General features: G+C 45.4%; 1 protein-coding gene across 2 annotated transcripts in view; it reads left to right on the top strand.

Annotated features, from left to right (window-relative positions):
• FRMD4A (FERM domain containing 4A) overlaps positions 1-12,621 on the top strand; it is a gene marked incomplete at both ends in the record, with an annotated part of 344,634 nt that overhangs the window by 283,845 nt on the left and 48,168 nt on the right. For both annotated transcript variants that reach the window (XM_084306545.1, XM_084306544.1), the window contains 2 exons: positions 1,402-1,424; positions 7,911-7,994. In XM_084306545.1, coding sequence (XP_084162671.1) covers positions 1,402-1,424; positions 7,911-7,994 — 107 coding nt within the window. The remainder of the gene's footprint in view (positions 1-1,401; positions 1,425-7,910; positions 7,995-12,621) is intronic.

The raw sequence follows: 12,621 nt of genomic DNA on the forward strand, positions 1-12,621 counted from the left end.
TGCTGCGATTGTTTCTCCTCACAAACACAGGATGTTGCGTGTATTCCTGTAGTAGTTTGATGTGTAACTTCATGAAAACAGTCCAAAACAAGCCACACCTCTGCTGGCTGTAACCAGAAATTACTACTGCCCGTGTTTGTGACGGGATCCCTGCAAAACAAGGTGGATCACACAGCGTTTGGTCTTACTCCTCACTGCAGCATTTAGGTCAAAGGGCTGAAGTATGGAGAATCTACCCTCCAAAATTGTTTTCTGAATTCAGTATGCCCATCCCTGTGCAGGCCAGGGCATATCCTTTGGTTTTTACTCAGTGTTGTACTATAATCATGATATGTTCAAGGATTCCTTCCTATGAACCACAGGAGAGCTTGTCTGCCCTTCAGTTTGCTTAGAGGGAGATGGGAAGATACTAAAGGACCGTCAGAACTCAAGTGCAGCCTTATTTCAAATTGTTGTGGTACCAGAACAAATTAAAGTACCACCAAAGCTCTGAACTTTACCCCAGCCTCAGGACTGCAGCACCACTGGACATGGGCTGACAGGTTTTGCGGGTGGATGTACAAAACCTGAATGCAAAACTCGGTCCTCTTGGCAGCGGAAACTCCCTCACTGCAGAAATTCCATCACTGACTAGTTCCCAAGTACATTACTGCACTACGCTTTGTGTGTAGCTGTCAGCAAATGAGATGCTTAACATATTTCATATGAAATGTATAAGGTCCATGGAAAACGCAAAAGGTGTATTACATTTATTGAAGAGGGAGCTCACTAGGTTTTGAGGGTGTGCCAGATAGCCAATAAGACAGATACTGATCTAACTATTGGAGTGGAACATGACCCAACCCTTTAGCATCAGGCTGTAATTCTAATAATAAATATCTAGATAAAGGAGCTAAATACTCCCCCAAACACCCAGCAAGGAGTTAGGGAATCTTGAGTCTTGCATCCCCTTGAAAATTGAGAGGGAGCTTTCTGAAAATCTGCTTAATAGGAAATGCCAAGACTACTTGTAAAAAGAGTCAGGGGGTTCTCAGTTCTCAAAACCACCGAGACTTCAGAGATCTTCTAGTAATACATCATCCGTGTTGACCAAAATAATTACTTATTTACTAGCATTATTTCCTGTGGCTTCTTGGGTATCCACCAGCAGGATGAGGACTCATTTGTCCACTGTATTAGGCAAACCCTTTGCTTGTTAATCTAACCAGCTCACCACATGTGGCATGGCACTTGACAGCAGAGACTGGTTCCAGAAAATACATAAGGAGTCAGTTACAACAGGAAATTGCTGCTAAATGAATTTTGCAAATGGAAAAACTTGAACAGTAGTTTTCTTTTTTCCTTCTTTTTTTTTTTTCTTATTTTTGATGACTTAACTTATTTGTATCCCTCATTTTGCAGGAGGCAAAGGGAGATTTTTCAAGGTAGGTGACCTTAAAAGTTTTTCTGTCGTTGTGTGTTGTGGGAATGAATCTGATGAAATCACCGTGTGAGTGATGTGACTGAGCTGTAGGTGTGTAGCAACAGGAATGCATCGCCAGCATAGACATTGAGTTTCCTTAAACCATTTCTTCACAAAACACAGCCTTTGACCAGACCATGGCCTTGCAAACAGCATTGTTTGCGTCTTTGTTGTTGACAAGTCTCTTTATATGCCTACGAAGTTCAGGAAATAGACTAGTCTTCAGAAGGAAATTACTAAGGAAATGACTCTGCAATCACTAGTATATCGCAGATCTAGCCAGGGGTAACATTAAAATTCCATCACTAATTGATATTTCAGCTTGAATTTGGACTCGGTCCTCAAAATCAGAATTTAAATTACTTCTAAATTTAAATTTAAATAACTTCTGCCATCCCTTCATCCAAATCTTTAGAAGTGCTGTAAGATATTCAAAGAGGTGAGTGTGGTTGGTGTTTCAGGGGACTATTAATGAAATGCCCAAGAATTTTCATTCAAGTTGACAACGTTTGTCAGCTCTGCATTAGTAGCACCCAAAGGTCAGATGGCTGTTTGATGCCACATGTGAGAAATATGAAAGTTCCTCGTCTGAAGCCTGGGACAACCGTCTGTGCTAAGCACTTCACATATATCATTATTCCATATATTATTTTTTTGCTGACCTAAAAGTGAGTGCAGCTGGGAGACCGCAATATCACTGAAGTTGGTTTCAGAGGAAAAACAAAACAAAACAAAACCCCCAAAAAAATTGTGAATAGGAAGAAAAAAAATATGAGTCTGATTGCCAGATGATCCTGAAGAGGTATCTTTTTTTGTCACACTGAAGACTGTGAATAACACACTGATGGGATAAACATAAGGTCCCATCTTGCAGTGAACTGGGACTTACAGCCCACTGAAATGAGGACAAATCAGTGAAAAGGGATTGCAAATATTGCCTGTGCATCATGGAATCTGAGATGACATAACGCAACCCTTGCTAAAAAGGAAGTTTAAAATCCCGCCTTATCTTTTCCCAGAACCTTAATGAACTCACAAAATCCTGACATGCGTCTGACCACAGAAGCGCAAGCACAATCTTGCTTCATCTTTCAGTTCCATCCAATTTTAAATAACTCAGTTATCAGCAGGTGGGGAGCACTGCAGTACACGTGGTTCTTTTCCTTTCCTGTGTGGTTTTCTACGCACTGCCACACGCTCAGCCCGGAAGAGCTGGACCGAATCTGTGCTGCTCAGATCTATGATAAACCACAGCTTCCGTTGCTTTTGCTAGGAGGAAAAATGTTTTAAGCTTCTCAGAATAACTTGGATGTGATAAAAACACACCCACAATGTGTATGGTCAGACTACCAACCTCACTACAGAAAGGAATCGGTTGGATGGCTGAGGTAAAAGGACTGAGAGGACTTTTTATTTTCATTTATCTCTTTCCAGACCTGAAGTAGAAATAGCCAGTGGAAAGCATCCATCTTTGTTGCCCCTTGTAAAAGGAATGGTTTAGTTTATCAAAGTGCATTGCCCTGAGAGCACAGAAGATACCACAACACATGCTATTAACTGCTTCCTCCATGCTGGTGTGTTAGCCATCACCATCACCATTAACAGTTAGCTTTTATTGCTTTTCACCTGTGCATCTCAAAGGTTTTTAGTGAAAAGGGGAATTCTTATGGCCAAGGCAAGTAGAGAAGTGCTGTCGTAATAACAACTTGCTGACAATGCCAGGGATCCTAACTTATAAATGGGGTCTGGAGGCGAAGCAATCTGCCACATTTATGGAGTTTAATGCCTCTTCTTGGAGGAAGGATGAAGAATCCTACCCTGAGGTTCAGATCAGATATCAGAAGTTTCTTCACTGAGAGGGTGTCAGGCACTGGGACAGGCTCCCCAGGGCAGTGGCCGTGGCACCGAGCCTGCTGGAGTTCAAGGAGCATTTGGACACTGCTCCCAGACACATGGGCTGATTTTTGGGCGGTCCTGTGTGGAGCCAGGAGTGGGACTGGACGATCCTTGTGGATCCCTTCCAACTCCAGATGTTCTATAATTCTGTTCCACAACCACGTTGTAGGAGCAGACTTAGCATCTCCAGGGATGTCTGTCCAGTGCCTCCCCTGTAACGTGTACTGACAGAGCTTTACGTGCTGGGTGAGATCCAGGAGCTACCGGAGTCACCGTGAGGTCACTGCGGTCAAGACTTGCCCACTGAGACTTGTGCTCGTTCATATCAGGAGTACGAAATCTGAGAGGAACCTGGGGCCAGCAAGAGGAACTGCAGCTGGAGACATATGGGCTGGCTGCTCGCAGGACTGACGCTGGCTTCAACGCCTGCAGTTAGCTGCTGCTGAAATGTTGTTAGGGATGGAACTGGCTGCTCCTTGAGACAGGGGAGGGCTGCAACTGGGAATGCCTCGCTGCTGAGATTCAGAGACAGCAGCTCGTTCGTGGCAGCGCGTGTTGCGCGAAGGCTGAACTCCTGAACTCCCGCTTTTTGGAGAAAAAAAAAAAAAAAGTTCATTCAGCAGGGTTACATGCTTGGAATGCAGACTGCAGATTTCCACACCTGTGCTGTCTGCTGCCACCACCCGATTTATGATCTGTGCAACTGCGAGTTTCTCTTTGGCCTGGATCTAGAAAAGAACTGCTGAAAAGCCCCAGTGGCTGTTTGGGAGACCTGGAGAGCACACAACCTGCACCACCCTGATCTATCTTGAATTAAGATACCGCAGCAGCCCTGACAGATCAGTTTGGCCTCTACAGCGCACAGTTTGACTAAGTATTTTTCCATCTCGTACATGTGTTTCATTTCAGAACTGAATCCATCAGAAACCCTGAGATCCTGAACGTTTTTAGGTGACCTCAGCCGAGCAGTTCGCAGTGCTGGGTGTAAGTGGCCTGGCCTAGCTCCGGGTTTCAGCAGGTTTGTGCAGAGGGAGCATCTCTGAGTTGATAAAGATTGAGGCAGAACTTGAGCTGAGCAAGGTTTTAAAATAAAAAGTTATTCTCCTTGAGAAGTTTCCAGTCCTCTGCTGTGACAGAGAAAGGTTTTCACTTTATTTAAGACTCCCCAAATGCTTCAGCTAACAAGACTGAAGCATTTTTACATTTAATTGGGTACATATCACTTCGTTTAGGACTATCAGGTATCCCCCTTCGGCTGATTCTCAGCTCAAACAATACCTGTAAGATTTGCTCTGTGCTTTTTGTTATTAGTTACAAGAACTTGGACTTCAAGGGCACGGGATCACCTATGTAAAGCTCCTGAGTTGGTATCCTGCAAACAGATAGAGAGGCTGTTAGCCCAAGCTACTATTGTTTGGCACAGGGAGCCGAGTCACACTTGGTTGGTGGACAAAAGGCAGTTTCAAGTTTCATTTCTTTAGAGGAATGTAAATCCTAAAGGTGTGACCCTCTTCAGGCCTACAAAGAGGAAGGAAACTGGTGCTCTGGCTTATTTGGGAATGGGGCATGGCCTATTGCTGTTGAGATTTCCCCCTGTGATTAATCCTACCGGCTTCAGAAGCCAGTCTGATGTTGACCAAAACCTTTGGGAAACCCATGCCAACGGTGGTCTTAAAAGTTGAGGATCTAGCTTAGAAAAGTTGGGGATCTAAATAAAAGAAAATCCTGAAATATTGCAGCTAGCTCTTCAGGCAGGCCCTTGTTGCTGCATTTCCTCCAGTTAAATAATGTTCAACATTTCAGTTCAGCTCCAAGTCATCTCCCAGCAAACTAGGAAATAACGAGGGCAGAAAGGACCTGTTTTCGAGGCCCACTCTCCAGCCAGCCAGCCCGATTTCTGGATGGCTAACTAGCATCCAGGATCCCACGCAGATGGCTTTCCCGGTTCACTTTTCATATTGCTATTCAGTCTTTTTAATAATTTCCACCATCGTGCAGGATTGAAGTGGTCTGGAGGACACGGAGAAAGCGTGGTTGGAGCTTTTTACCCTTTACATTAACAAATCTGCATTAAAAGCACCCTTCCATATATACCAGCCCTGGGGGTGGACACCTCAGAAAACAAATGCAACACAAGTGACAGGGTTAAACACTTTCTAAAGACAGTCATAAAATAAACACACTGAGATATTTCACTGGAAGAGTGGGAAGGGCAGTAAGTAGGAAACCATTTGTAATCCCACCGGGAACACTTTAAAAATGAAGGATTTTGGTGTTTTCAAAGAAGCCAAAGGGAAAGTGACCCCCTGGCCAGTGGTTAAACACAACATTTGTCCTTAGTTTTTTCCTTCGGTTTGATTTGCCATCCTTTGGGAAGCCTAAATTCTTTTGGCTGGACACAACTCTTGCCAGAAGCCTCGGTGAATATATGGAGCAGGGCACGAAATGCCTTTTTGTTCCTGGAAGTGATTACCTGAAACGCGTTTGACCCTTTGAAGTGGTGAGGCACCTTTATGGCGTTTTCTATCAGAAATACCGATCCCATCCGACAGCATCACTAAGAATGTCTTTTCATCTGATTTTTTGAAGACTTATTTTTATTGCTGTGCAAGCTTTGCTCCTCCCTGGCAGAGAAGAGGGAGCTGAGTGGTGTTAGCCCTTGCTTTCACAGGAGCCTGCGCTGGTTCAGGCTTTTTCCCAGCCTCGCCGAGATAGTTCGTCACCGCTAATCGTCCTACTCGACAGTTGTCTGGGCTCAGAAAGCCCCTGTTTGGAAATTCCTCCCTGTCTTCCCAGAAAAGTCTTGGAAGTTTCTCAACTTCCTTCTGTGAGAAACCAGCCTCAGAAAGTCTTCACTTGAGGGTGGGGACCGCTGCTTGTGCTCCAGTTGTTCTGGCTTTTTTTTTTTTTTTTTGTCTGTATTTTTTTTTCTTCCAGTTTCTTTCATAACGTCAAAAAAAAAAAAAAATCAATAGGAGCTGAGTATGTACACGCCATGGGGATGTCTCTGAGCAGATCCTGCGAACTCTGTAAACAGCAGCAGCTTGTTTTCTGGGCTGTCAACCACGGAGCAGAGTGGCCAGATCAGCAGATAACATGGAGCAGAGCAGCTTCGTGTTCAGACTTGTGCAGATATTTACCTGCCGTGGAAGGAAACATCGGAGTGGTTTTTGAGCGTTTGCACGTACAAAGGAGGATCTGGTGTTCAACTGACCGTGAGATTTAGGCAGGAGTGGGTCTTCAGACACTGCAAAATTCGAGTCTGATTGATACTTGGGCATCTCTGTCGTAGATTTGTCTTGGACTGGAAGGTCTGGTCCTGCTTTAAAACCACTGAATTGCTTGTCAGGGAGCTCCCGTGATAACCAATGCTTGTAGGCATCCCCAAAATAGCGAATCCGGGATTTATGTTAGTGCTTTACCCTATGGCTCAACCTAGCAATTAACCTGCAAACTCCAGTTAAGGCAGCCCCACCGAGGTCTCAGGCAGAGCCTGCTGCTGGGCTGTGCCAATGGAGAAATGCTGCGGGAAGGAATTTACAGCCGAGGCAGCGCCGTAGCTCTGCGAGCCATCACAGCCTGGCCCAGGGACCAGAACAAAGCTCAGGACAATGTCCCGGGACTCTTGGAGTCTCTAATGGGGCAGGATGCAAGAAGGTAGAAAAAAAAAAAAAACTGCTATTGAGAAGTTAGCCAATAAATATTAGTTCTTGGGCAATCCTCAGTGTCCTGCCTGTCCCTCTTGGTTTCCATTTCTAAGATTTTAAAAGCAGCAACAGCACTGCTTTCCTTCCCAGGACTTTGAGGGACTTTTTGTCGTGTGTTCACAATACCGTGTGTGTTTGTAAGTGGGAAGGGAGGCATCTTGGACCTCTAGGAGAAAACCCCATGGTTTAATTTCATCTGTGGGGATCTGCCCGCCATGAAATCTGCCTCGCCACACCGTGAGCTTTCCCAGCTCATGGAGTTATTTCATGCAGTTATGCTGCTCCAGCTGGCTGGAGCCATCACTGGAGATTGCATGGAGAAGAACGAAGGGTTTTGCGGAGCAGGACATAAATTCAAGCTGGAACCTCATCAGTGAAGACATTGTGCAAAGGCCAGTTCCCTGGGGCAAGAGGCTAAGAGCAACCTGTGATGCTAAGAAAGCAAATCATTACTTTTTGCAGCAGGTTGTAGGCATTAAAGAAAGGTGCTTTTCTGAAGCTGAAAGCATCTTTTTTTTTTTTTTTTTTTTTTTTTTCTCTTCCCCTTATTCTTTTCTCTATGTGAACGTGTTGAACCCTGCTCGACGCAATGTGACATGGTGACTAGTGAGCCCAGAGCTTCAGCTTAACCATCTGGGACAGCTTCTCTCCAATTCTGATAATAGAGGGAAAAGTTAACTGGTCTGCCATAAAACAAATAAAGAGAGAAGAGAAAGGAAACCCCATTGCTTTTTGTTAAGGAGGAACAGATGTAGAGCTGCAGCAGCCTGCCAGCTAGGTCAGGTCATATCAAATATTGTGGTTGTTTTCTTGTAGTCTGATCCTCCTTTTGAACTCTCTTTCAGCAATGAAGTTGTAAGGAATGAATTAAAGAAGCTGCCAGCCCTTCCAACACCGGCGCTGAAGGAGCATCCTTCCCTTGCTTACTGGTAACGTATCACTCTGTTTTGTTTAACGTATCACTGCTTTGGAGTGTCTCATCCAGGGCCTGGCTACAGCAATTAGTGATCTGAGGGTGAAGCAGGGATGCAGGAATTCCCATCTCCTAGCTCTGGCTCTGCCACCAACTCACCGTGTGATTCAGCCCACGTCAATCTACCACCCTGAGCCTCGGTTTCCCCGTGTGCCAAATGTCTGCCCTAATGCCTGGCCAGAAAATTCACCGTAAGCACGCAAAATGAAAGCAGGGGACCTAATGTACCGTTCCCTTTTCCTGCACTTTATATGTGTCCAAAGAAAGCGTGACCACAGCTTGTCATGTCAATGTTTTGCTCTGCTCTTTATTGGTTTTGAGTGACTGAGCTTCATCTTGCAAGCCCTTTCTGTGTGGCACAGCTGAACGAAAAGGAAATTATTCCTCCTCTTAGTGACCTAGGTGATGGTCAGAAGTAGAGCCTCGTAACTTTAGTTTTTACTGCACTGGAAACAGAATGCAGGGTAGGAGAAAGGCCATAATTAAGTTTGGTGTGCCCCACAGATAGCTTCTGTACCACCCCGCCCAGCCCTTTTATCTGTGCAAATAGGAAAGAATTTGGGGAAACACTCTTCATTAACAGGGAGATGCTTTCACTTGATTTTTCTGTTTGTTCCCCTTTCATGTTTGTCTTTAAAGCATTAGGCTCTGAGCCTGAGGGTGGGAGTGAACTTCTTTATCAGCTCCTCTTTTAATTCCTGCATCTTGGTAATCTGAGGATGGCAGGGGAAGAGTTCAGTTCTTACTTTGCCAGGAAGTCCGTTCACTTTTCGTAGCATGGCTACAACAGCAGACAGCTGTACCTAGTGTCAGGCCACAGACAAACCAGTCTGTGAGGTCCCAATCATCTTCTGAGCACATCAGGAGACAGCCAGAGTCCCAGGCTGAGGTTAGGGACATTTATACAAAAGATGTGGATCGCCACAGTCTGGAGGCAGAATGATCTCCCTCTTTTGAGCATCTCCTTCATTTTTTCACATACTAATACTTCCTGAATCACAAACAAATTAAAAACCAGTCCATTTCCAGCCAGATCTGTGGCCTGGTCTGACTGAGAGGCAGGTAGCTCAAGCTAAAAGCCACCACCAGAGGAGCCATGGACAGGGAAGAAGGCAAATCAGACTCTCCAGCACTGACACAGAGTGAGGTCTTAATAAAGTGCCCACAGAGGCTTTATTTTGGCTCCTTGTGATAACATCTGTATACAGGAAAGCAGCGACAACCCAGGCAGCCTGTGAGGCTCCGTCTGCCCATCAGGACATGTCTGCCCCCGCTGTCAGCAAGAGTTAGTCAGAACATTTACGTTAGAGGCTTCTGCTGGGAAATCCCAGCGAGGTCTGGGACTGCCTCCATCCCCTCCTTCGGTTTGGGCAACCTGGAGCAAGAAGAGCCATGTGAAAGCCTCATGCTCAGGATGTGAGTATTCGTGGTTATACATGGGCTACAGCACTTCTAGCAGCTTAATTCTGGGGGAGTTCCCCTGTGACTCAGAGCAGGTCGCAGGTTGGGAAGCTGGCTGTCTCCAAGGGGGTAATAAAACCAGTGGCTACAGTCCTGTGACTCCCTTGTGATTTCACTTCAGTGGCCAGGTCGCAGGGAGCTGTTGTGTGCCAGTAGCTCATTATTTTTTAATGGGGGCTTTTTCATAAACACCCTCCTGAAATGCTGAACGCTCTCAAGAAGAGGCTGCTGGTGAACCAGACAAAAAGCTCAAACTTCAGTGATCTAAGAGGACAACGTTTTTAAAAATGTAGTTACCCTATCTCTTCTCTTTTGCATCTCACACAGATTGCATACCAGATACAGATTTTATCCTGTCCCTTTCTATATACAGTTTTATGCTCCAGTTCTTCAGTATTAGGACAAAGCAATAGCAAGTGAATTTCCAGCTCCAGAAAGGAGCATTTAAAATGTCAGGGGTGGGACAACTGATTGTTCTAGTTTAAAACAAACCTACCAAAGAACCCTGTACTGTATTTACAACTGCATCAAAAAATTGTCTGAAATGGACCAAGAAGTGATAATACAGATGTTCAGGTAGATACTGCAATACTTTCAGCAAGTTACTGGCTTAGAACTGCAAGAAATAATATGTCATTTCTGTCACACCATGAAAAAGCATCACCTGTTGCTCCTATCGAGTGTAGTAAGAGCAGCAGGATGAGTCCTGGACTCTTCGCTGCAGTGAGGTCTGAAGGAAGACAGCCTGTGGCCCCCAGCTCCTCCTTCCTGGAGTCTGCAGGTTACACACCCTTGCTGCAGGCCTCGCCACTGTAACCTCTCCTTGGGGATTTGCAGACATCACAACAAAGATGAAGGCTGTAATTTGTGTGGCACGGAGTTGCTGTTTCCAGCTCTCTGTAGATTAAGACGAATCAGTTCCACAGCTTGTTCTCAAGCGTCTCCATAGCATCGCTGATTGAAGCAAGAAGGGTGGTTTCTTTTTTTTGTGTGTTGTTTTACTTTTAAATGAAAGCTGAGCTTCTGGTCCTCCCACACAGTCCAGGAACTGAGGCCCTGAGTTTTGATTTCTCTTGCCCATGCGTGGAAAGAGCTCACAGGATTTATTATTTTAGATGCAAAACTAGTCACGGTGAGTCTGGAGAGAATCTTTAGAAAGTCTGTTAGCTCCCAGTGCGCCTTTGCAGCCATTTTCATTGCATTTTATCTCAATCCAGATCCTCCCCAGCAAGCCAGCTCAGTACCAAACTGCCAGTAAGAACACAAGAGCAGAGATGATGGCACAAAAGTGGATGCTAGAAGTGGATTTTCAACTAAGCAGGGGGAAGCCAGACTTCTGGCTTCCAACAGACTGAGTGCAAACTTGTTTTTAGCAACCATCAGCATTCCCAAAAAATCTAACACTGAAAATATCAACTGGAAATCACAAGTTTCTCTTATACAATATAGACCCCAGGCTCTGATCATCCTCTTGGTCCCACTGGCCCAAGAAATGCCCTGCTGGGTTCAGTGGGGCAGTATTTGACTGCACAAATCATTGCAAACAGAGATATTGTAAGTAAGTTTGAGAAAATCATCAAAATGGACAAATCAGGTTGCAGACAGAGTAACAGTAAGGTACAGCAACGTTTAAAATAAACAGCTCAATGTGCTGAGGAGAGAGGGGAGAAACGAATACCTTTGAAAAACTGGATCTGGTGATAAGAAACTCTGGCCCTGCATTTGCTTGCAGATTTCCTGCTGCCCAGTTCTGTAGGCTGCTGGGACAGAAGGGATTTGTTGGTAGTTCTAAATATCTTTATCAGAGTTATCTGCTGCAGGATATCATCCAAGTATTAATCTTCGGAGCTCGGGGGGGAACGTTTTATGAGCTGACAAGCAGGCAGTAGTGCTCCCGCCTCCCCCATGCCTCCACATGAGCTCTGAATGAGTTTCTGTGTCTCTGGCACAGCAACCAGCCAGAGCTGGGCAGGAGGAGACATCAGCTGGTGGTCCAGGCAGCCTCCCAGCTCTCTCCCAGCTGTCAAAAGCAGCACGGCAGCTGCTCAGAGATGAGCAGCTGAAACGATAGAGGAGAAGGTCTTATAAGCTCTGTTAATGCTCTGTTCTGACCCGTGAATGATTTTGCTTGTTTTCCCTGGCACGTGCTGGGTTTGCCCCTCCACCCCAGAGCTGGAGGCAGAAAGTGACCTCTGGACATGCACGATCATCCTTGCACAGGGCTGCGGGGATGAAAAAGGAGCCCAAGGAACTATCTGAGGAGCGTCTGGCGGGCAGCTAGGGTGGGATTCATCTGAGCATGAACATTTCTTCGGTGCAGACGTCTCTAGCTCAACAATGGGCCCTTTACTGTCAGTGGGGAGAAGTGATGATAATAATAACCCCCTCCCATCCAAACAGACTGCGTGAATTGTGCTCTGGAGCACCCCATTCTTTCTTCCCAATGGGACTAACTCAGTGCTATAGAAAGGTGAGAGGCAGTATATCCCCATATTCATGCCCCAGTTGATAGTTCAGGCTTTATTTTATTTATTTATTCATTTATTGTCCAGAAGAAAGTAGAAATGAGAATAATGCTCATCTGGCATTTAGCACCTGTAGACCTCAAAACATTATGCAGCAGAAAGGAACATCATCGGTATCCCAACAGGGCAGTGGAGGCACAGGGAGTGTTGCCTGTATTTCTGTAGGGAAACAGAAGAGTCTGGACTATCCCACGTCTTTTGGTATGGTTTGAGAACATAATTTTATTCATCTAGCTGCTCAGGAGGGCTCCCTGACATCCAGTCTATCCTTTTGAAGGAAATGGGCCATTAATTGACGTCCCTATACTTCCAGAGGAGTATGGTTTAGGAACATATCCAGAACCTTAGAATAATCATCTGTGAGAAAGCAGAGCCCACCCAGAATCACATGAGGTAACAGCAGGCGGGTGCCCCTCTCCTTTCCTTGAGCAGCACCGATATCAGAGCTCGACCTCTCTGATAAATTCCCAGAGCAGAAACCAAAGCTAAGAGCATTTTCTGCTGGAGAAACTCCACTGGTTTCTGAGAAGTCAATCCTGGTTTGTTCCTGTCTGAGACAGAGAGGAATTGCATCCCCATGTAATTGTGGGTTTACGA

This window comes from Netta rufina (assembly GCF_964035555.1).
Source record: "Netta rufina genome assembly, chromosome: 1".
NCBI classification, from domain to species: Eukaryota; Metazoa; Chordata; class Aves; order Anseriformes; family Anatidae; genus Netta; species Netta rufina.